Here is a 25,228-nt window from a genome sequence, read left to right on the forward strand (position 1 = left end):
TCCACACTGGGAAGGAGCTCTGGAGGTTTCCTGGTGGAACCTCCCAGTCCAGGTTTCATCCCATGAAATCTTATTTGAATGTTTCTGGCTAAGCTCAGCTCATCTGGTTGGAAAAGGGAATTTGGGATCAACGGGAAAGTTTTTATTGGAATTCACCCCCGGGGCCTCCCTTAAAATTTAGGATTTAGGAACCAGAGCATCTCCAGGTTTGGCTGGAGATGCTGGAGACCTCTCCCAATCCATTCCTCACACCCACGGGGACGTTCCATCCCACCCGTGTGGGCCAGGGATGCGTCATCCCTTGGAATCCACAGGGAATTTTCCGTTGCCAAGTGCCCGGATCCCAGAATCACCTCGCGCTTCCACGGTGAGGTGGGATTTGTTCTAATTAGCGTCGGATCCGGCTCGGGAATCAACCCTGGGATCTCAACAGCTGCTTTGTCCTGGTCGCCAGCAGAGCCTTCCCAGCAGGATTTCCCAGCTTTTCCCTGGAGTTTTCCATGCTTGTCTTAAAATGGAGGCTTTTCTCCGGAGCGTGACTTGACAGCCGTGAAATCTCAGAGAGGGAATGTCAGCCGGATTTTGTGTCGGGTCGCTGGGATTTTCCGCACCGTCGGGAAGTGTCTGGGGTTATTGGCTTGAAATCCTTGGAGAAGGTGTCAGGCAGGAAAAAAGAAGCCTTTTCCATGGAAAACTCAGCTCTGCCGCTGCTTCTCCAAGGAGGAATTGCAAGTGGAAGCTTGAAGGACAAAGAAATGGATTTTTGACCATCAGGAGCGTTTTCCTTGGACCAAAACACAGGAATCTTGGGATGCGAGGGGTCTTCACCCAAGTCCCATCTGCTGGGAAAAGTTATTCCTCAGGATTCCCAATTTTTTTTAGCACGTCCTGGTTCTGAAGTCACCAGGATTTCAGAGATAAAACACAGCATTTAAATCTTCCTGGATTAAGTGTGGCTAAGCTGGAATATCCAAGGGGAATTCTCTCACAACCCAATCCCTGGAATGTGCCCGCCGCAGCTCTCTGGGATCAAAAACTTCCTCCCTTACAGGCAGCAGCCATTTCCTGACTCCAAAAGATCCCAAAAAAGCAAATTTGTACAATAAAAGATGCCTCAAATCTCTACAATACCCAATTTGAGCGTCCCACAATTTTTTCTTGGAATTCTCTCCGTTTATTTCCTTTCCCAGGAGGCGCTGGGAAGAACCTGCCGTGTCCGGGTTCGGAAAACAGGTGGATCAATGGCATAAATCTCTGCTGCCCGAGGGTTTTCCAGGTCCCTGCAGGGATTCCCAGCCTTCCTCCAAGACAAGAAGGAAGAGAAACCCAGGAAGTGGAGTTGCTGCGGAAAACCGCTCGGAAGGGCATGGAGAGGATCCTCAAGGTCTTCCTTCCCAATGTCCTGCCTCCAGCAGGAGCCTCAGGTTTGGAATTCCGGACTTTTCTTCATCCAAATGTTGGATTTTCACAGCTGGGTGATGTCTCCTGGTGTGAGGAGCCAGGAGAAACTTGGGAGAACTGGGAATGTTCATCTGGAGAAGGATCCAGGGAGAGCTCAGAGCCCCTTCCAGTGCCTGAGGGGGCTCCAGGAGAGCTGGAGAGGGACTTGGGATGAGGGATGGAGGAACAGGACACAGGGAATGGCTTCCCACTGCCAGAGGGCAGGGATAGATGGGATACTGGGAAGGAATTCTTCCCTGTGAAGGGGGTGAGGGTCTGGGATGGAATTCCCAGAGAATCTGTGGCTGCCCCTGGATCCCTGGAAGTGTCCAAGGCCAGCTTGGAGCAACCTGGGATAGGGATTTTTCCTTCCAACCAAAACCATGGGTTTGGGCATTTGATGAAGTTTTTCCATGAAATTTCCATGAAATTTCCATGATTTGATGAAGTTTTTCTTCCACTAAGGAGCAAAAAAAAAAAAATTTTTTTTTTTAACCAAAACCATGGGTTTGGGCATTTGGTGAAGTTTTTCTGTGAAATTTCCATGAAATTTCCATGATTTGATGAAGTTTTTCTTCCACTAAGGAGCAAAAAAAAAAAAATTTTTTTTTTAAGCTTGGAATTGTTGATCCCGTTGAAACTCCCACCGGGATCTGGATCAACCCCAAAACCTGCCTCATCCCTCCCATCCCTTAAGGACAAAGAGGATGGCCTGGAATTTCTCCATCTTTCCAATCCCTGGTGCTTTGGGAACCTCATCCCATTCCCAGACCACGGCATTCCACTGGAAATCCTTCTCTTCCCGATGTTTTATCCACGGGGTGGATGGGCAGAACAGGAGTTCGGGGCATCAATGTCATCCTGGCTCCAGTGGCTGGGAAAACCACAGTGGGCTCTTCTGCCCTCGGAATGGAAGGTGTTCCTGTGGAATTCCATGATCTTGAAGGCCCCTTCCAGCCCCAGCCGTTCCATGATTCCATGAGTTTCCGTGATTCCCAGATCTCGGCTGCGTTTCTCACAGAAGATCCGCAGCTGGGAAGGAGCTCTGGAGGTTTCCTGGTGGAACCTCCCAGTCCAGGTTATCAATGTCACCCTGGCTCTGGTGGCTGGGAAAACCTCCACGGGCTCTTCCTGCCCTCGGAATGGAAGGTGTTCCTGTGGAATTCCATGATCTTGAAGGCCCCTTCCAGCCCCAGCCGTTCCATGATTCCATGAGATTCCATGATTCCCAGGTCTCGATTGCGTTTCTCGCAGAAGATCCACACTGGGAAGGAGCTCTGGAGGTTTCCTGGTGGAACCTCCCAGTCCAGGTTTCATCCCATGAAATCTTATTTGAATGTTTCTGGCTAAGCTCAGCTCATCTGGTTGGAAAAGGGAATTTGGGATCAACGGGAAAGTTTTTATTGGAATTCACCCCCGGGGCCTCCCTTAAAATTTAGGATTTAGGAACCAGAGCATCTCCAGGTTTGGCTGGAGGTGAATCCAGCTCTGGAAGGGACTGTTGGAGGCAATTCTCGGAATTCTTGCAGTTCAGCTTCTTTTTTTTTTCCTCCCTTTTATTTGCTGCTGTGGCAAGAAATCCCTGCTTTTTCCATTGTCCCACTGGGACAGCTTTCCCAAAATCCCAGGTTGCTCCAAGCTCCATCCAACCTGGCCTTGGATGTTTCCAAGGATGGGGCAGCCACAGTTTTTCTGGGAATTCTATTCCAGTGTTTGTTTGCTTTGCTTTTTCTCATTTTCACTTCTGTTGGACACACCTTGCACAATCCAAGGATCCGTGTCCCCAGGACATGGAATTATCTCCTCTTTCCACCCTTTTGGAATCCACGACAAGGAGCTGGATCCACCACAGCTGAGTTCTCCTGGAGATTTTTTAAATTTAAGGATCACCTGGAAACTCCCCAACTTCACCCTCTTCCCCTGGTTCCACAAGATCCTCAGTTTCCCAACCCATGAGGCAGGATGTTGGGAAGGATCCCAAATTTGGTCTTCCAATGGTTTTTTTGTGGTGTTTTATCCCTGTTTTTTGTTTATCCCACCTGTTTCATGGCAAAAATCCATCTCTGAGTGACGCTGGATGTCCCTGTCCATGGCAAAGGGGTTGGAATTCTGTGGTCTTTGATGTCCCTTCCAGCGGTTTGGGTTGCTTCAAACCTGGCCTTGGACACTTCCAGGGATGGGGCTTTGCTGGAATTCTTTGATAAGATCTCCCAGCATTCCCAAATTTATCCAAAGATTTGATTTCCCTCCCATGGGAGGTTTTCCTACTCTAAAATTCCTTTGAGCTTCAACTTCCTTTCCCCTTCTCCAGCACTGGGGGTGCTCCAACAGTGCCGGGTCTCATCCCACCCATCCGGCTGAGTTTTCCATGGAATTGTTGAAGTCGGAAAAGACTTCCAAGATCCTCAAATCCATTTTCCAGGCTCCTTCCTTAATCCAATTCCTCGCCGCGATCCTTGAGTTTATTGAGACCGTGAAGCTCCCAGGACATGGAACCATCCAAGGAAATATTTGGGGATAACCAAGTGGAAAACACATTCCCGGCATAACCCAAACAAGACTGAGCTCCCCTTCCTCATTCCATCCTCAAATACTTCCCAAAAAAAAAAAAAAAATTCTCATATCCGGCATTTCTTGCTCCGAGCTGGGATGGAAATCGGGGGCTGAAGCTTTTTAATATCCTTTCCTTGAATTCCCCGCTTCCCGTTGCGAAACGCGGCCCCGGATTAGGTGGATATTTGCCTAATTCCTCCGAGCACTTGCGTCGGCGGCCGACCCCAAAATTCCGGTTGCATAATTCCAAAAGAAAACCATCTTTGAAGTTTTATTGGAAGCGGGGGCTGTAATTAAGAGTATGAAGGGCAGCGATTAAAGCCGAGGATTTGGAGCTGGGATTTCATTTCTATTCCTGGCTTTTGCCATGGAGCTGAGCTATTTCAGGCCGCTCACTTTCCCTGATTTTCCAAAGGCTGGGGAATGGTGCCGTTTCCTGTTCTAGGCAGGAGGGGAAAAAAAACCTGCTGGATTTATTGATTTTTTAAAAAATATTTTGTTAGGTTTTGTTGTTGTGCCAGAGGTTCCCAGGAAAAATTTCTGTCCGTGCTGGAGGCTTTCTAAGCTGTGGTTTAGGGAAAATTAATTTTATTGATGTAAAAGCATCTTGGTTGATGGAAAATCACCTTTATTAGTGGAAAATCACCTTTCCCATTGGAAAATCACATTAATTGCTGGAAAATCACCTTAATTATTGGAAAATCACTCCTATTTGTGGAAAACTACCTTTTTCATTGGAAAATCACACTTATTAATGAAAAATTATCTTGATTACTGGAAAACCACCTTAATTATTGGAAAACCATCTTTATTAGTGGAAAATCACCTTAATTATTGGAAAATCACATTTATTAATGGAATATCATCTTGATTACTGGAAAATCACCTTTATTCCTGGAAAACCACCTTCAAAATGTCCCGGAAAGGCTTTGGATGTATCTCTCGTCCAGCCAGGGACACGATTTGATGGATAAAAACAGGATTGTCTGGATTGGAGTGTGCCGGTTGGGGTTCATTCCCAATGTTTGGCTCCTCCCAGGCCGATCCCGGCTCCTCTCCCGATCCTTATCAATAATCTGGATATCCTTATCAATAATCTGCGGAGCCACCCCCGGCTCCAGACAAGCTGGATGGACAAACCAGTGGCTGCTCAAGGATTCGGGAATGCTGGGAAGTGATATCCCCAGGGCAGGTGAGGAAGGGAAGTTGGGAACACCTTGGAATGTCCAGCAAAGATTTAAGCCTCACTTGACCACAACTGGGCAACCTTTGAGTTATCCAAAATGTGAAAAACCTGGGAGAATCCAGTGGGGAATCACCAGGATGGAGCACAGGGTGTGTGAGGAGAAAATGAGGGAGCCGGGCTGGCTTTGCATGGAGAAGGATTTTGGAGAGACCTCAGGACACTTTTCCAAAACCAAATCTGGGTTTCCAAACCGGTCGGGTTTTTGGTTGGAGCTGGTTTTGCTTCCTGTGATCAGCTCCGTGCGATTTTATCCGTTGGGATTTCTGGGATGCAGTCCAGTGCCTGTAGCCCCGTGCTTGTGGAAGCCCTTGACGCCCACTTTGGGAATTCATTTGGGATGAGTTTTCCAGATTATCCCAGTTGTTCCGGGTTGGCCAAGGCCAGGTTGGGTGGGAATGTCTGGCTTAAGGACACAAACTGGGCCAAGGTGGAGATTGCAGGAAAGATCATGGACATGGAATGGTTTGGATCCTCAAAACCATCCACTTCCACCCCCCTTCCATGGGCAGGGCCACCTTCCACTATCCCAGGTTGTTCCAAGCCCCATCCAACCCAGCCTGGAATATTCCAGGGATGGAGCATCCACAGATCCTCCCATCTTTCACCACCCTCATTGTAAAATTCCTCCTTTAATCCTTTTTTTGCTTGTTAGTCAAACAAAATCCATAAGGATTTGGCTTAAAAACCTTGGAAAAACAGCTGGCCAAGGGTAGGGGCCACGCTCCGTCGCATCCCTGCCCGCGGGAAGCCGGGATAGCCGGAATCCAGCACTGCTGCTGTTTAAATATTAACCAGGAATCAACTGGGAATCCTGCCCCCGGCTCTCGGGCCAATTCCAGAGGCTGCTCATTAACGTGGAACCTCAGCTGGTGGTTTTTAATGATTCCCAAAAACTCGGCTCATCCCGGAAAAGCAAGTGGGGCTGGCTTGGCCATCCCCGGGAATGTGCAACCACAGCTCCATCCGTCCGCGGATCCCTGCGGAGATTCCCTGCCCGGCTCCCCCCAGTCGGAATCTTTGGGATGGATTCTCTCATCCTCAACTCCGTCTGCACGGAAACCTCGTCGGAGATGGACGGGAAGAGGCCTGGAGCTCGTTTGGACAGGGATAATTAATGCTGATGGGAAATGGAACAGCAGGAGAAAGGATGGATGGAAACCAAGCCATGGCTCCGATGGATTGGGAAGATCTTGGAAGCAACAACTCCGAAAAACTCCAAGAAAAATCCGCCCATTTTCATGCTCAGCCAAACTAAAGGATGGAGGAGCATGTGGAGCTTGATCCGGGCACCTGGAACACAACCCTGGGATCCAGAGGAGTGGGAATTCCATCCTGGAGGGGTGTGGACCTTGCTGATGGCAGTGGGAGGAGCTGTTGGTCCATACCACATGGGAATTCCAGTGTCCATTGGGTTTGGCGATCCCATTTTGGCCATGACCAGGTTCCAGTGGAGTTTTTAGAGGGAAAGACCAGCATTCCCACCAGACTTTCCCAGGGATGCTGCTGTACGGGATGGGGGTGGGAGATCCCTAGGGAAGGACCTTGAACAGCTCCAGAACTCTCCTGGAATCACGGAATGGTTTGGGTTGGAAGGGACCTTAAAGCTCATCCAGTTCCTGGGCAGGGAACTTCCCCTATCCCAGGTTGCTCCAACCTGGCCTTGGACACATCCAGGGATGGGATCCATCTGGATTCCGTCATGGAATTGGGGTCCATCTGGATTCCACCATGGATGTGGGGATCCGTCTAGATTCCGCCATGGAATTGGGGTCCATCTGGATTCCACCATGGATGTGGGGATCCATCTGGATTCCGCCATGGATGTGGAGATCCATCTGGATTCCGCCATGGAATTGGGAATCCATCTAAATTCCACTATGGATTCGGGTACAGCACTGGGATCAGAGGTGATGCCTTTCTCTTGGGAATCCTGGAGGAGGAGGAGGAGGAGGGGGAGGAGGGGGTGGAATTCCATTCACACGCACTGGCGAGGAAAAAGGGATTAAGCAATTCCTCACAGCCGTAATTCCAGGGCTAAATCCCATTAAAATCAGCTTTGACAGAAGCTTAATTTTATTGCCTCTTGCTCCACTAAAATTTTGGAGCTTTATCCTATTAGGAAGATTTGTTTCTTTTCCCTCTTTTTTTCCTCCCGAAACCAACATTGGATCTGAATTTTATTAACAGGGGAGCATTAACAAGGAAACATGGGGGAATTTTAGGGGTGGTTTTTTTGGAATAAAGTTATTTCTCCAGACATTTTCTGGATAAATATTTGTTCTGTGTTTTCCAAACGGGACCAATTCTGAGCACATTCCCGCTGGGAAGGGCCATTAAGGCAAAAATGAACATTTTCCTGTGCTCACTGGCAGCGGGGATGGAAAATATTGGAAAGACAATGATCAATACCTGGTTTTTGGGAAGTGTTGGAGGGTCTTGGCATGGATTCATGGCCTTTGGAAAAGTGTGGAGCCAAAAATATGGATCAAGAGTGGGTTTGATTCTACAGGAGCGGCTTTAAGTCCTTGAATCCCACAAAATCTTTCTTGGACTCCAACTCTGAATTCCCAAGTCTTCACTGAAACCCACCAAGTCCAAAAATTTGGAAAAAAGTCCAAAAAGTTTGGAAATTCCACCCCAGACTTCCAGATGGGGTTTTTTCCAAGTGTGGTGTCTCTTGGAGTGGCTTGGTGATGTGACCTTCTCCATCTTCTGGGAACGAGAGCTCTGCAGGCTCAGATTTAGATGAAAATGTGGCAAAAATGGGGTTTTTTGGGGATTTTCCTCTTCCCGTGTTGGCTCTGACCATCCGAGGTTGTTGAAGAGCGGGAGTGGCACTCAGAAAGGGTGGGATAAAGCCAGGAAATGTTTGGGATCTGCTCAGATGTTTTAAGGGAAAATTTGGTCTTGGAAGGGATGGGCATGAACCTGGAGACCACGGCCAGGAGTGGCTTGGTCATCATCCGGCCAACAACTCAAAATAAAAAATCAATGACTCCAAGCTCCAGCAGGTCCCGGGAGCAGATCCCGGACAGGTGGATCCCATCCTGATGGGATTCATCTCCATTAATCCTAGAGGAGACATTGATGTATCCATTGGTAACTCCTCGTCCGCCGTTCCTGTTTTCCAGTTCGTCGCCTTCCGGAGTGTTCGAGAAGGAATACGACATTTATCGGGATTACAGCGCGGAAGGACAACTCCTGCACTACAGGTAGCCGGAATTTCCATCCGGGATCGGGGTTGGGGTGGGTGGGGCAGTGAATGTCACTGATGTTTTATTCCCAAAGGATTTCCCAATCCTTCTCCTCATCCCTTCCCTTCCATGTGTTGCCTTCAGGTCTTTGTGGAACTCCAAAAGTCCTCAAGGAACTCAAAAAGGCCTCACTGAATCCCAAAAGTCCTTCTTGAACCCTGCCACCTCCATTTTGGACCCAAAATCCTCATTGAACACCCAAAATTCTCATTGAACCCCACCACGTGGTTGCTGAGCCCCAAAAATCCTCACTGAACCCCCAAAATCTTCATTGAACCCCAAAATTCCTTCTTGAACCTCAAATCCTCATTGAACCCCAAATATCCTCATTGAACCCCAAAATTCCTTCTTGAATTCCAAAACCTCACTGAATCCCAAATGTCCTCATTGAACCCCAGAATTCCTTCTTGAACTTAAAACCCTCACAGAACCCCCAAAATCCTCATTGAACTCCAAAATTCCTCATTGAACTCCAAATCCTCACTGAACCCCAAACACCCTCATTGAACCCCAAAATTCCTTCTTGAACTTAAAATCCTCACAGAACCCCCAAAATCCTCACTGATCCCCGAAATTCCTTCTTGAACCCCAAAACCTCACTGAACCCCAAACATCCTCATTGAACCCCAAAATTCCTTATTGAACCCCAAATCCTCACTGAACCCCAAATATCCTTATTGAACTCCAAAATTCCTCATTGAACTCCAAATCCTCACTGAACCCCAAACACCCTCATTGAACTCCAAAATTCCTTCCTGAACTTAAAACCCTCACAGAACCCCCAAAATCCTCATTGAACTCCAAAATTCGTCATTGAACTCCAAATCCTCACTGAACCCCAAATATCCTCATTGAACCCCAAAATTCCTTCTTGAACTTAAAATCCTCACAGAACCCCCAAAATCCTCACTGATCCCCGAAATTCCTTCTTGAACCCCAAAACCTCACTGAACCCCAAACATCCACATTGAACCCCACCAAGCCCTTCTTGAGCTCCAAAAATCCTCACTGGACCCCCAAAAATCCTTCTTGAACTCCCCCAAGTCCTTGTCAGATCCCTCCAAGTCCTTCTTGAGTCCCCAAGTCCTCACTGAACCCCAAAAGTCCCCATTGGATCCCACCAGGTCCTTGTCAAACCCCAGAAATCCAAGACGAGGATAAAACCGGATTTTGGGGATTTCTGGAGTCACTCCCTGCCTGGTTGCTCCAGGTTTTGATAAAACCCCAAATTCCTGGATTTTTTCAGGAGCTGGGGATGAGTGGAGGCACCTCCAGTAGGAAATGGTGACCGGGAAGGCCGCGATGCTCCTCATCCCTTTTCCTGGCACGTTTTCCAGCTGTTCCAAGCTGGTCTCCATCACATTCCATCCCGCCTTTCCCTGGAATTCACTGCCACCAAGTGACCTCCTGGGAAGTGTCAGAATTAATTGCCACTTAAGGAAGAGAGGGAAAAAAATTCCAACCTTTCCAGGAGGGAAAACCAGCAGGGCAGTGGGATCGGGTTTTTATCCTCACCGCCCTCCATGAATCCATGGACAACCTGATCCCATCCATGAGCTGGGCGGATGCAATTCCCAGGAAGGGTGGGAAGGAGTGAGAATTGGAGATGTTTGGTTGGGAAACAGGGATTGGCAGCGGGAGCCAAGCCAGAATCCGTTGGGATTTCTCGGTGACGGGGACAAGGCGGATTTGGGCTGGTGGCAATTAAAAGCTTCGGTGTCACCGCATTCATGAGCTGTCGGCATCAGCTGTGCCACGGGAGACGCCTCTGTCTTCCCAATCCCATAAAAACCCACGGAGCAGCCCTGGCAGCCCTTCCCCCAGCCCGCCGACAGCCAAGGAGCTAATTAGCAGCTTTGCTTAATTAGCTGTGAGTGGACGTCCTTTGGTTTAACCCCATGAGTGCCATAAGATGGAATGGGAGCTCGTGATGAATTCCTGTTAATGGGATTAATTGTGGGGTGGGGGAAATTAATCATGGAATCGCGGAATGGGTTTGGGTGGGACCTCAGAGATCGTCCAGTCCCACCCAAACCACTCCAAGGGCAGGGACACCTTCCAGTATTCCAGGTTTCTCCAAGCCCTGTCCAACCTGGCCTGAGGCACTTCCTGGGATGGAAGAGCAGTGGTGCTCCAGGACTTTTGGACAGGGATTGGGAAGTCTCGGGTTGTCCCAACATGGAGGTGATGAATCTGGAGCAGGATGGAACCCAACCAGAACTTCCAAGATCCATCATGGAGTGTGGTGAGCCCTCAAACACTTCCAGTGGAGCTGCCACAGCTCCCTCGCTTCCAAACCCCCTTTGTGAAATGATCCTAGAGGTTCCAGGATCAGCTGGAAAATCAGGTCTGCAAGCCAAGAGCCTTCCCAGGTCTTTCCAACCTTCTTCTCCTCGAGTCTGGCGTTAATTCCAGAGGTTTTCCTGTGGAAAATGGCAGAGGGACACAGGAATGAGTCCCACAGCTCATCCGTGGTTCTCTGGTGGGTGGGAAAGCGTGGTGAGACCCAGGTCATGGTTCCTGCCTTCCTCCATCCCCTCTGGCCGGGAAAGGAAAAGCTGGAGAACTCCCAGGTGTTGGGACAAAGTGTGGGATCAAGGTGGCTTGTGGAGAGAAGCCGGATCTTGACTGAGAAATCCCGTGGGATTCAGCTGGGGATCCTCACCCATGGAGTCATCACCACCTGCTGGTGGATCACCCCAGGAGCTGCAGCAACATCCTTGGGAGCAAGGAAGGATTTTTCCGCTTCCTTGGAGCTCCAGGCCAACAATTCCTACGGGAGATTTTTCCAATGTAACAAAGATTAATGGGTGTCATTCAGAGGATGACGTTGTGCTCAGTCCGCCTGGAATCCTAAATCCCGTCATTCCCAATCCTTGCCCTTAAGCCTTTCCCTCTTCATTCCCTCTGGATTTGTGGTTCCCAGAGCTGCTTCATGTCCTTGTTCCGTTCAGGGAGCTGAACTCTTTGCTAATCCAAAATCAATCAATCAATCAATCAATCTTCCTTCCATTCCAGCCCCTCACAGGGAAGAATTCCGTCCCAAAATCCCCCCTATCCCTCTGGAAGTGGGAAGCCATTCCCTGTGTCCCGTCAGGCTGGAGACACCAAGAGGAGGAAAAGCTTTGGCGTAGGGAATGTGTTCCGGGGGATGCAAAATCCATTCAGAATGGGCAAGAGCTAAAAAAAAAATCACCATTTTTGGAACTCTTTGTCGCGCTCCCGGAGCCAGCGGGAGCAGATTCCCTATTGATCGGCTATTTCGGGAAATGTCACTTCTGGTCTCTTTGTTCTTCCCAGCTGATTCCTCAGAAGGATAAAGGCTCCTCTGTGCTCCTTTCCCAGCATTCCCTCCTCCCTCTCCAATCTGGAAAGATCTCCTCTTGTTTTCGGTGACATTTGGATTTCGGGAACGAAGCTATTTTTGGGGGATTGCTTTCATTGGGATGAGCAGCCCCGATTGGCTCCCGGGAATTTGGCGGCCGTGTTGTCCATGCCCGGCTCGGTTGTGTTGGTCTTGTGCTTCCTCCTGGTGGGTTCCTGATGGGATTGATCCTGGAGGAACTCACTGGAGACCCCTCCCGGCCATCATGGATGTCCCAAAAGAAGAGGACAAAGATGGGTGGGGAAGGTCCACCCTGGACCTTCAGCAAGGTCAACTTGACCTTCAGCCGAGGGACTCATCAGGAGTGATCATCCAAGTTCATTTTGGTGTTTCCTCACCATCAACATCCCATGAAATCCTTGGTTATGGATTCGTGGCCTCCAACGTCCCGACCTGACCATCCCACCCAAACAGCTGCGGGAAAATGGCAAAAATTCATCCTCCCGGCCCTGCTTCTCCTGAAAAAAAGTGGGAATGGGATGGGATGGGTCGTTGTCTCCCTGTGGTCTTGATCAGCTTCCGTGGATGTTAATTAGCGCCGATGCCACCGGAGCAGCAGAACATCGGAGAAGTTTCGCGGAGAGATTTGGTGTTGAGGGCTTGGAGCTGAACGTGATCCCATAGCGCCATCCGGAGACAGGGATTGGACAATCCCTGAGAGTTTTGGAAAAATAATAGGATTTTAAATTTTTTTTTAATGGTATTTTGGTGGGTATAATCCTTTGGGAATATTTTAGCTGGAGAACGGAATTGTGTGCGGAGGAGCTTCAGGAGGTCGTGGGCATCCACCAAACCAAGATTTGATGTCACAGACTTTGGGCTTCAACATTCCCATCACTCCAGAATTCCCACTGAAAGACCAAACTGGATTTTCCTCTTCGTGGATATCCCATGGATTGTGTTGTATCTGTCAAATCATCCTGGGAAAACTCGATCCTGGTACTCAACTTCTTCCCAAATATCCATTTTATTGCCCGAATTATGCAAATTTCTCCTTGGTTGTTCCGGTTTTTCTAGGAATCAGCTTCAACCAATCAAAAGGCTTCCTAAAAAATGAACTCCAAGGAGGGAGTGACGCTTCCAAAAGATGGGAAGAGGGATTGGAAGTGTGGAAGAAGAATTGGAGAGGCCATGGCGGGGTTGTGAGAACCCCAAATCCCACAAAAACTGAGAAATTCCTGCTTGAGCAGGAATTTAAAATTCAAAATTTTAAAATGTAGAATTTAAAACTCCAGTCCAAGCCCTGGGATATTTATATATACGGAATTCCACAGAATTCCATGTCAATTTTTGGGAACAGCACTGCTTGCAAGCGAAGAACAGCAAAACCTTAAGGATGGAGGATTTCAGGATTTCATCCTACAGCTTCATTTAATTATAAATTAACATAAAATACGAGTTTTTGCATGATTATAGAGGCTGGATTCCTGTCCTGAGGACGTTTTCCCAGCTGGAAAATTTCGGATGGATCACGGGAGGCTCCAGATGGAAGCCTGGACGTCCTCAGGCTCTGCTGCTCACCTTTCCCTGATTTTTTTTCACGGAGATTTTCGTGCTGCCGGAGCGGCGCCGGGCACCGTGCCAGGCACGGGGAGGGTTTTTTCCGCCGCCGGCTCATCCCTGACCCCGGAATTCCCAGCGGGATGCGCTCGGAGCAGGCGGTGCCCAGCTGGGAGGGAAGAGGGGCCGGGCTGCTTCCCTCATTCCCATCCCAGTTTAGCCCTGGAAAAGGGAATTTGGAGCTCAGGTGGAAGGCGGAGGGAGAAGATGCTCCCAAATCCCAGAGCCAGGGGAGGAAGGTGAGGAAGAGAGAGGATTTTTGGGATTTTGGGAATTTGGGAGCTGGGATGGTGGGGGGTGCCCAGGGAACTTTTGCTTTTCCCGGACAATCCGGCTGTGTTCTGATATTTGAATTATTCAAATCAGGTTTTTTTCCCCTTTTCCCAGGGAGGGGAAAATCCACTTAATCCCAGCTCTAAATTTTAATTTTCACTTGCAAAGTCTAAACACTGGGGCAGGGGAAGGAATCTTGGAAAAATGCATGGTTTGGGTCGGTTTTGGAAATATTCATGTTTTTAAAACCTCACGTCGCCGCCTCATTCCATCAAAAACCAAATAATTCTGGTTTAAAATAATGAAATATTATTTTAAAATAATTCTGCTTAAACCCGGCTGTGATTTATTCCCTCAGTCCCACCATGAGTGGAGCTGGACCTCAGCCCCATTAAAAGCATCAGGAATGTAAAAAATCCATAATTTTGGTTATTTTCGTGGGATTTTAAAGAATTTTGAGCTGTGCATGGTCATAATTCTTGCTGGAATGAATAATGATATGCAAATTAGGGGGGGTTTACCTGCAGGTGTGGGGTCTCTCCAGAAAAAAACAACGGGAAGCAAAGGAATTCCCGGATGAGGGATCCAGGTTTCTCCTCTCCCCTCCATCGCTGACTTCCCAAAGGTTGGAAGAAGATCGAGGAGGAGGCGTTGGAGCAGGGAAGGAAATTTTGGAGAACATGGAAAAATCCTGCCCTAAACCAGAGGGAAATTATGTGGGAATCACACAAATTTCCAAAGAAATGGATTTCTCGGATAGGAGATGCAGAGGGATTCGGGAAGCGGTTTTGTCATGGAAATGTACAGAGTAGAAAAAATCTTCCCCACGTGGAGAAAACAGCAGGGAGAACCCGGTGCCAAGCCAGAAATAACAGGAATACTTGGAATTTCTGCCGGATGCCCCGTGCCAGCATCCCTTGAATTTCTTGGAGCGGCCGTGCCGCTCGTGGGCAGCGATTTCAGCCCAAAAATCGCCTTTTTGGGATTCCTTTTACCAGCAGAAAAATCCATTTATTCCGTGGGGGTTTTTTTTTTGGGGGGGGGGGGGGGCACTAACCATAATCCACGGAGCTTTCTGGAATATTGCTTATTGTTATTTAATATTTGGGATTGAAAGCTCGGCCCGGACGAGGTGATTTGACAATTTGACGGAAGCGCCGCTGCTCCGTTGGGGATTTTTCTTGGGATCCGCTGCTGCCAGATGCCGCGGGCTGGAATATTAATGCCAGCTGCAAAGCTGGGAATTAAGCGGCGGTTTCACCTGGTTTGGGTGAAAACACCTGGATTTAGGAGGGATTTGGGTTCGGGTGGGGGTGGGGAAAATGTGGAAAGGTGGATTTCTGCAGGGAACTTCCGGATCATCTCATTCCAACCCTTTTCCATGGGTAGAGACAGCTTCCACTAACTCAGGTTGCTCCAAGCCCTGTCCAACGTGGGCTTGGACACTTCCAGGGATGGGGCAGCCACAGATTCCCTGGGAATTCCAGTCCAGTTCCACTGGGAATCCTCTGTGACTTTTCTATTTTCTTTCCTCATGATTTTTGGGATCTGTGTATAAAAGTCAGGTTATTCATGAGGATTAAAGACCTCCAGCTCTTCCAGAAGAAACATGGAGCCATCCAAGATTTTTGTGCCTGGTTTGAGCAGGAAAAGCAGATTTTTCAGGAGCAGAGCAAGGTGGGAAGGGGCTTGGAGCAACCTGGGGTAGTGGATGGTGTCCCAGCCCATGGCAGGAACTGGATGAGCTTTAAGGCCACTTCCAACCCAAACCATTCAATGAATCCATGATTTTGTGGTCATGGATGGAATTTTGAGGGTCTGGAAGGGCAGCATAAGAAGTTGAGATCCATCAAACCAAGGTGGAGGAACCCAAACTCCTCCAGGTTTTCAGCAGCAAGAAGTTGGCAGGAGGCTCAAGTCCCCAGGAGCTCCAAAGGCGCTTCCAAAGGTGGAAAAGGAAGGAATAAATTGTTCCCAAATCCCTTGGAGCGAGGACAAAGCCCTGGACAAACAAGGAGAGACTGTGGAGCCTCCTGCAGGGAATTGTTTGTGGCTTTTTGTGGGAATTTTTTCCTCAAAACTCAGCGATTGAACTCACTCCACCTTTTCCTGGGGGACAGAAGGGACAAATGGCTGGGAATAAACGAGAACTGGAGAGGGATGAAGTGGGAGAGCAGACGGTGCCTCCGGCATCTTCTGTTCCAGCGTGGGATTGGTGACAGGATGTGCTTCCCTGTGCCTTGGGAACAGCAAATTCCAGCTCGGATCCCTCCTGTGAGCTGGGCAGCTCCATAAAATCCATCTTTGCACTTCCTCCTGACTGTCCCAAGGACTTGGAACGGGGAGAGAGGAGATGAAAATCCACTGTGCCAGGGAAGAATTCCTTATGGGAGAATTTCTTCCCAATATCCAGTCCCATGGGCAGGGACGCCTTCCACTATCCCAAGTTGCTCCAAGCCCTGTCCAGCCTGGCCTTGGACACTTCCAGGGATGGAGCAGCCACAGCTTCTCTGGGAATTCCATTCCAGAGCCTCCCCATCCTCACAGCCAAGAATTCCTTCCCGTTATCCCATCCAACCCTGCCCTCAAGGCATGTCCCTCCATGCCTTGTCCAATATCCAACCCAATCCAATCCCTCCCATCTCCATCTCTCGAGCTCTTGGGAATATTCATCGTCCAGGCTCTGTGGTAGTTTGGGAGGTTTGGGACCAACAATCCCAAACTTTTGTGGAATTCTGACCCTCACCGTGATGTTTCTCCCCGCAGGACCTCATCCCTCCGATGGAACGCCGGCACCAAGGAGCGGATGCTGATCAAGGTGACGGATCGGGAGCCCAGCTTCCTCCTCCACCAAGGCAACGGCTACGCCCCGGAAAACCAACCTGGCTCCCGCTCCCGCCGGCCCTCGGGCGGCCAGCAGTCGCCCAACCTCCAAACCTTCTCCTCGGACACCGACAACTCCGTCTTCTTCCCGGAGAGGAAGCAGTCGCCCTTCCTGAAGAGGGCCGAGCACGTGGGCAGCTGCTCACCGCTGCTGGGCCGGGGCGATTCCTTCTGCTCGCCGCTCCAAGCCCAGCACCGCAAACATTCCAGCGAATCCCAGCCCTCGTCGCCCCGCTACGCCTACGAGCCCCCGCTCTACGAGGAGCCCCCCATGGAATACCAGGCTCCCATCTACGATGAGCCGCCCGTGGACATGCAGTACGAAGCCAGCGGGAGCTACAAGGCCGGGTCGCCGCAGAAATCGCCCATCCGCAAGCCTCACCCTTTCCTCCAGTCGCCCAAGCAAGGCTCCAACTCGCCCTACCAGCAGTTGGTGCTCACCAAGCAGAAATGTCCCGACCGCTTCATGAGCCTGGAATACAGCCCGGCCGGCAAGGAGTACGTCCGGCAGTTGGTCTACGTGGAGCAGTCGGGCTCCAGCCCCAAGATGAAGACGGGCTTGAGGCACAAATATTCCCCCAACCCCATCGGCGGCTCCTACTCGCTGCAGCACAGCCCCTGCCTGGTGCGGGACCAACGCCTGGAGATCAAATCGGGCGACTACAGCAGCATGGAGGGACCCGACTTCTGCCCCGGCCCCACGGGGGCCCAGGTGGCCCAGGGCGAGGACTCCATGTCGTGGTCCAGCCAGCAGGACACCTTGTCCTCCACCGGTTACTCGCCCTCCACCAGGAAGAGGAAAAGCCGGAAGCCTTCGGTGAACCACGACGTCAACGCCTCCTCCACGGACGGCTCAGGGGAGCGGGAGGTGTTGGGCGAGCTGGGTGAGGAACGAGCCACGCCGGGGCCCAACAGGTCGCCGATGAACCGGACGGAGAGCAAGGCGGCCGAGGCGGAGGCGGCGCGGGGCTTCCCGGAGCCGTTCCTGGCGCAGGCGCGCCTGGCGTGGGAAGCGCAGCAGGCTCACTACCACATGAAGCAACGGAGCAGCTGGGATTCCCAAAAGGACGGTTCGGGCTACGAGAGCGACGGGGCCCTCCCGCTGCCCATGCCGGGCCCGGTGGTGCGAGCCTTCAGCGAGGACGAGGCGTTGGCGCAGCAGGAGAACAAGCACTGGAAGAGGAACACCTTCGAGAAGCTGGGCTTCCCCCAGATCCTGCTGGAGAAGAGCGTCTCCGTCCAGACCAACCTGGCGTCCCCTGAGCCCTACCTGCATCCATCTCAGGTAACGCCCTTGGGAAGGTTCTCGGTTTTGGGGGTCTTCACTCCATGGCCAATCCTTGTTGAAGGTCCTTCTCCTCCAGTGTAGATCCAGTGGGATGTCCCCTGGGGTGATCCCACACCAGGATTGGGCACAGGCATCTCTGTGCCATGGCGGCCTCAGCTCTGTGCCGTGGCTTCTCCTGCCTCGGTGTGGGGCAGATCCTGGATCCAAGCAGCTCCCAGGAGGTTCCTGAGTGCTCATCCCTGCCTGATCCCTCAGGGAAGTTGCTCCTTGCCAAGGTGGTCCCTCAAATTTGGTTCTTACCAAGGCGGTCCCTCAAAGTTGGTCCCTGCCAAGGCGGTCCCTCAAAGAAGTTGGTCCTTGCCAAGGTGGTCCCTCAAAGAAGTTGGTCCTTAGCAAGGTGGTCCCTCAAACAAGTTGGTCTTTGCCAAGGTGATCCCTCAAACAAATTGGTCCTTGCCAAGGTGGTCCCTCAAAGTTGATCCTTGCCAAGGGGATCCCTCAGAGAAGTTGGTCCTTAGCAAGGTGGTCCCTCAAACAAGTTGGTCTTTGCCAAGGTGATCCCTCAAACAAATTGGTCCTTGCCAAGGTGGTCCCTCAAAGAAGTTGGTCCTTAGCAAGGTGGTCCCTCAAAGATGTTGGTCCTTGCCAAGGTGGTCCTTCAAAACCTGGGAATGAAAGAGCCACCAGTTTTTCAGGATTTGTTTCCCAGGGTTGTGGGCTGCCTGTTCCCTCCCTGGAGATCCCTCCAGCCCCAAACTCCCATTCCAGAGGAGACCCTGAGGGTCTCACCTGGAATTGCTGGAGCTGGTGCATCCCAGGTGCCCAGATTCCGGCCCATCAGATGTTTCCCTGGTTTTTGGATTTCCTCCATCAGCTTCTGGATGTCATCCATCAGTCCCTTCCCCTCCAGGGAAAGGCTGTCAGGGCTTCCAAAAAACAGGTGATGACGCCACGTGTGGGGATAAATCCCACCTGGAAAACTTCCTGGAAGATGGAATTTGGTGTCAGCAGGAAGAAGGCCCTGGACATGGACCTGGGAAACAGCAAATCATCTGGAAAATTCCTTTTTTGTCCATGGAAATGTGTAATGAAATGGGTGGAGTGTTGCATCCAAAGGCATCAGAAGAAGAGTCCTGAAGCACAAGGACTCCGCGCTGCACGAGGAGGTCCAAACCCACAGCTGGAGGGCTCCGGATCCGCTTTGGATCTTCACACCAGGAGAAAAAGCTGCCACCATTGGTGATCCTACACCTTCACAGAGCTTGGGACGTGGTGGGAATCTTCTCCACTCCACAGAGGTTTCTGTTCTGATGGTCCCATCTGTCATCCTCGACCTCAGGGACACTGGTGGGACACTGGCACCGGTTTCCCAGAGAAGCTGTGGCTGCCCCATCCCTGGAAGTGTCCAAGGCCAGGTTGGACGGTGTTTGGAGCACCCTGGGATCGTGGAAGGTGTCCCTGGCCATTGGAATGGGATGATCTTGAAGGTCCCTTCCATGGTCATGGCTGTGATTGTCACCAGTGGAGTGTCCCCACACTGAGATGCATCCAAGCCGCATCCACGTGGCTCCAGGACCTTCTCCCTTGAGGATTCCCTAATTCCTGAGGTGACACCATCGTCACCCCATGGGACAGGCAGGAGGTCACAGCCATTTGAAGTTGACACCTGGTGGTTTATTCCCTTCTTGTAGGCCAGGGCATCTCCCAGGTTCATTTAGGTGCTAATTAGATCTAATTAGCCCTGAAGTTAATTTCCTATTGGCTCTGGCAGCAGAGGATTCATCACATTTCGCTTCCGGTGTCACTCCCTGGTCTGACCATGCTCTCCTTGGCTGGAGAAAGTTGATGTCCTCAACCAGTGTGGTCATTTTCTTCTCCCTGGGTGTTCTTGGTGGCTCTGGTCCAGCCCATGGACCAATTTTTGGAAGATCACGTCCCCAGCAGCTGCCAGGTGAGAGACCTTCGAGCATCTCCTGCATCACCCAGGAAACCCCATGGGCCTTCAGCTGACCAGGCTGGAGGACACAGAAGGACCTTTGGGGTGGAGTGGCCTCCACAGGGACAGCAGGGCTGGGTCCCTTGAGGGATGAAGCTCCCGTGTCCCCATCCCATGTCCCCATCCCATGTCCCTGCCATCATCACCATCGTCAAGATGGCAGTGGAGCGATGTCAATGGAAAGATCTCGACACTGGAACAGGACGAGTTGCTGGAGAGAAAAGAATCTTCACTTGTTTGAAGAAGTAGAAGCTCGGTCATCTGACAGGAGCTCTGGTGGCTCTTTGGGTGGCTTCCTTGTCCCCTCCTAGATTTTCCATCTTCTGGGTCTTTCACCTTCTGCTTTTCTTCTGTTCCTCCTCTGAAGCCCAGCCCCAAATCCGTGGCAGCACTGGAGTCACCTTGCCCACAGACCCTGCTCAGGGCCACCAACACTGCTCCTCCACATGAGTTGGGGACAGCGGTGTCACCTCTGGATGGTGTGGCATGTCCTTCCCTGCCATGGGTCACGTCCCCAGGGCTCCCAAACCCAGGCGGTGCTGGCCTGGATGTTGCAGAAGAGATGATGAAGCCACCTTGGCTGGCTGCAGGACCACAGAATTGTCCAACTGTCCATCCCAATTGTCCCTTGTTGGCCTCCTCCATGCTGGTCACCAGCTGTTGAGGTGTCCCTCCACCTCCTGGGGTGACATCCACAAGCTGTGCTGGTTCCAGTAGGAGGACACCGGTCCACAGGGCTCCTCTGGGTCCTTCCCAGCTGGATGCTCTGCAGAGGTCAAGGTTAAATCCTGAGCATCTCCTGTCGCTCAGGATGTTCCAGAAGGGCCATCCATGTTGCTCATGGCTTGGAGGAGCCACCAGCCTCCTCCTGTGGCCACTGGAGAACCACCCTGGAAGGTGATTTTGGGTAGAGGGGGTTTCCTGGCGGGCTGTTAAAGGTGGGTGTGTCTCCAGTGTCCCCAAAGGATGGGTGGAACCCAAAGCCACTCGCTCTTTGTTTCCCCCACATTGCCACCAACTTCTTCTGTCCGTGGTCCACTGACCAAGTGTGGAGAGAGTCCAGCCTGTCACTTGTCCCCACCAGTCCCCTCCCTCCTGATGCCAATTGGTGCCACAGCCCACCTTGGCTGCCGACACTGGGTCAGCTCCACTTGGCCATGATGGGATTGAGGAGAAGCTCCTTGGAGAGGACAAGGCTTATGGGAAGACCTCTGAATGCTGCAACGGTTGGTTGGTTCGTTGGTTGGTTGGTTTACTGATTAATTGATTTGTTGGTTGATTGGTTGGTTTGTCAGATCAATTCATTGGTTGGTTTGCTGGTTTCTCTATCAGCTTGTTGGCTGATTTATTGTTTGGATGATTGGTTGATTGATTTTTTTTTTTTGGTGGTTGGTTGGTTGGTTCATTGTCTGATTGGTTGGTTCATTTGTTTGTTGGCTGGTCAGTTGGCTTGTTGATTGGTTTGGTGGATCAATTCGTTGGTTGGTTGGTCTGTTGGTTTCTCCACTGGTCAGTTGGTTGATTGGTTTGTCAGATCAATTCATTGATTGGTTGATTGGTTGGTTTGTTGGATCGATTCATTGGTTGGTTGGTTAATTGGTTTGTTGGATTGATTTATTGATTGGTTGGTTGATTGACTTGTCTGTTGGTTTCTCCACTTGTCAGTTGGTTTATTGATCAGCTTGTTGGCTGATTTATTGTTTGGATGATTGGTTGGTTGATTGATTGATTGATTTTTTGGTGGTTGGTTGGTTCATTGTTTGATTGGTTGGTTCATTCGTTTGTTGGCTGGTCAGTTGGTTTGTTGATTGGTTGATTGATTGGTTTGGTGGATCAATTCATTGCTTGGTTGGTTCAACCATTCATGCATTGGTTGGTTGGTCTGTTGGTTTCTCCACTGGTCAGTTGGTTGATCAGTTTGTTGGCTGATTTATTTGTTGGATGATTGGTTGATTGATTGGTTCGTTGCTTGGTTGACTGATCAATTTTTTGGCTGCTTGATGGCTTTATTGGTTGATTGGTTGGTTGGTTCATTGCTTTCTTCATCAGTTGCCTTATTGGTTGGTTTGTTGGTCTGTTGATTTCTTGGTTGGTTCATTGGTTGATTGATCAGTTGATTGATCCATTTGTTGCTTGGTTAATTGATTGGTTTACTGGCTGGTTGTTTCATTGATCAATTTGTTGATTGATCAGTTTGTTGGTTGGTTTATTGGTTTGTTGGTTGGTTGATAAGTTTTTTGATCTGTTGGTTGATGGATTGTTTGCTTGATTAATTAATTGATAGATTTGTTGGTTGATTCATTGGTTAGTTCCTTGATCCGCTTGTTGGTTGCTTGACTGGTTTATTGGTTGGTTTGTTGATTGATCAGTTCATTGGTTGGTTGGTTGACTGATTGGTTCAGTGGTTGTTTCATTGATTGGTTTGTTCATTGATTGGTTTGTTCATTGATCCGTTGGTTGGCTGGTTGATTCATTGATTGATCTGTTGGTTGGCTGACTGATTGGCTTACTGGCTGTTTCATTGGTTGGTTTGTTTGTTGATTGATCAGTTGGTTGGTTGGTTGATTGATAGATTGGTTTACTCACTGTTTCATTGGTTGGTTCATTGGTTGGTTGGTTTGTTGATTGATCAGTTGGTTGGTCGGTTGATTGAGCCATTGTTTGGTTGGTTCATTGGTTTATTGGCTGGTCAGTTTTTTGATCTGTTGCTCGATCAATCGATCAATCAATCGATCCATCAGCACTCCCACCCCACCAGCACCTCTGACCCGTCCCTCCTGTCATCCCCCAGTCCGAGGACCTCGGCGCCTGCGCGCAGTTCGAGAGCAGCCGGCAGACGCGGAACATGATGCCGAGCGCCAGCTGCGTCTTCCCCACCTTCAACCTGCGCAAGCCCTCCTCGGAGACGGACATTGAGAACTGGGCCTCCAAGCACTTCAACAAGCACACCCAAGGGCTCTTCCGCCGGAAGGTCTCCATCGCCAACATGCTGGCCTGGAGCAGCGAATCCATCAAGAAACCCATGATCATGACCAACGACCGCAACGTCAAGAAGGAGGCGTGCGAGATCTTCAAGCTCATCCAGATGTACATGGGCGACCGGCGGGCCAAGACGGACCAGCTCAACGTGGCCTTGGAGATCGCCACCAAAGGTTGGAGCATGCAGGGGCTGCGAGACGAGCTCTACATCCAGCTGTGCCGGCAGACCACCGAGAACTTCCGTTACGAGAGCCTGGCCCGCGGCTGGGAGCTCATGGCCATTTGTTTGGCCTTTTTCCCACCCACTCCCAAATTCCATTCCTACCTTGAAGGATACATTTACCGGCACATGGATCCGGTGAATGACACCAAAGGTAAGTGAGGAACCGCGGCCCGGTGGCTTCTGTGGTTGTCCTCGATGCCTGGAAGTGTTCCAGGCCAGGTTGGATGGGGATTGGAGCGATCTAGGATAGCAGAAGGTGTCCCTAGATGGATTTTGTGGTCCCTTCCAGGCCAAACCATTCCATGATTCCATGTCCCAACCCGCTGATTTGGTTCCTTTCCTCTTGGCTGAGTCTCCTCATGGAAAGGTGGATGAGGAACTCATCCAAGACCCCTCCTCAAGGTGCACCCGGTGCTGTGGAGCCTTTCCCACCCTTCTCCTTCCCAGAATCCAACAGGAACTGGGCTTTGACACCTTTGCAGTGGGATCATCCTCATCTCTGCTCCTGGAACTTCTCCCATCCCCAGAAGTTCCATCCAACCCAACCTTCAGAGGTCCTTTCCAGCCCAAACCATTCCATGATTCCATGTCCCAACCCATGGATTCGGTTCCTTTCCTCTTGGCTGAGTCTCCTCATGGAAAGGTGGATGAGGAACATCCAAAACATCTCCGGGAGGTGCACCCAGTGCTGTGAGGCCTTTCCCACCTTCTTCCCGGAAATCCAACCGGAGAACCAAGAGGAAATGAGCTTTGACACCTTTGTGGGATCAGTGTCACCCCCACTCCTGGAACTTCTCCCATTCCCTGAAGTTCCTTCCAACCCAAACCATTCCATGATTCCATGGTTTCCATCATTCCCACCCCCAGACATTTCTTCTCTAGTAGCTTTCGATCCAAAATTCCAGGATTCCATGGTTTCCATCATTCCCACCTCCAGATGTTTCCTCTCTAGTAGCTTTGCATCCAAAATTCCAGGATTCCATGGTTTCACCATCTAATTTTTTTTTACTTCTATTTAATTTTTCCCATTTTAACTTTAATCCTAATTTTACATTTAATCCATTTTTTTGTTTTAATTTCAATCGAATTTTTATAAATTTTATTTTTTAATATTTTTATTTTTCATTTCGATGTTAATTTCCACTTTAATTTCTTTTCCCCATTCCCATCCCACCCCCGCTGTCGCTCCCGCGGGAATTCCCGCTGCTCTGCCCCAGTCTCGCGGCACCTGCGGCACCTCCTGGCAAGGACCAATCAGAAGAAACCCAAATTGCGCAAGAAACCCAAGCCCCAGAGCGAGGAGATCCCGGGTAGGGGGCTCGTTAATTAATGGGGTAATTAATAGCGGCCAGGTACACTTGGCGTCCTGTAGGTAGTAATGTTATTATTAATAATATTAGTAGTACTAGTGTTGGTATTTATATTAGCATTAGTAGTATTAATATTGGTATTGGTATTAATACTGGTATTGGTAGTGATATTATAAGTCTATTAATTGGGGTAATTTAATAGCAGCCAGATAGGCTTGGTGTCCTGTAGGTAATAATGTTATTATTAATAATATTAGCAGTATTCGTGTTGGTATTAATATTAGCATTAGTAGTATTAGTATTGGCATGAGTAGTGATAAGTCTATTAATTGGGGTAATTAATAGCAGCCAGATAGGCTTGGCGTCCTGTAGGTAATAATGTTATTATTAATAATATTAGTAGTATTAGTGTTGGTATTTATATTAGCATTAGTAGTATTAATATTGGTATTAGTATTAATATTGGTATTAGTAGTGATATTATAAGTCTATTAATTGGGGTAATTAATAGCAGCCAGATAGGCTTGGCATCGTGTAGGTAATAATGTTATTATTAATAATATTAGCAGTATTCGTGTTGGTATTAATATTAGCATTAGTAGTATTAGTATTGGTATTAGTATTATTATATTAATTGGGTTAATTAATAGGGGTCAGATAGAGTTGGTGCCATGTAGGTAATAATATTAATATTATCAATATTAGTAGTATTAGTGTCAGCATTAATAATAGCATTAGTATTATTAGTATTCGTGTTAGCAGTAATATTATTATTCTATTAATTGGGGTAATTAATAGGGGTGAGATAAAGTTGGTGTCACTTAGGTAATAATGTTAT

At 49.6% G+C, this 25,228-nt stretch overlaps 1 protein-coding gene across 1 annotated transcript in view; it reads left to right on the forward strand.

The window, feature by feature from the left end:
* Window positions 1-24,410, forward strand: part of ARHGAP39 (Rho GTPase activating protein 39) — a 54,486-nt gene extending 30,076 nt beyond the window's left edge. Inside the window, exons 3-6 of the mRNA XM_041474713.1 lie at window positions 8,371-8,451; window positions 16,478-17,879; window positions 22,670-23,231; window positions 24,298-24,410. Coding sequence (XP_041330647.1) covers window positions 8,371-8,451; window positions 16,478-17,879; window positions 22,670-23,231; window positions 24,298-24,410 — 2,158 coding nt within the window. The remainder of the gene's footprint in view (window positions 1-8,370; window positions 8,452-16,477; window positions 17,880-22,669; window positions 23,232-24,297) is intronic.
* The last annotated feature ends 818 nt before the right edge of the window (window positions 24,411-25,228 follow it).

This window comes from Pyrgilauda ruficollis, unplaced genomic scaffold (assembly GCF_017590135.1).
Source record: "Pyrgilauda ruficollis isolate IOZ18807 unplaced genomic scaffold, ASM1759013v1 scaffold333, whole genome shotgun sequence".
NCBI lineage: Eukaryota > Metazoa > Chordata > Aves > Passeriformes > Passeridae > Pyrgilauda > Pyrgilauda ruficollis.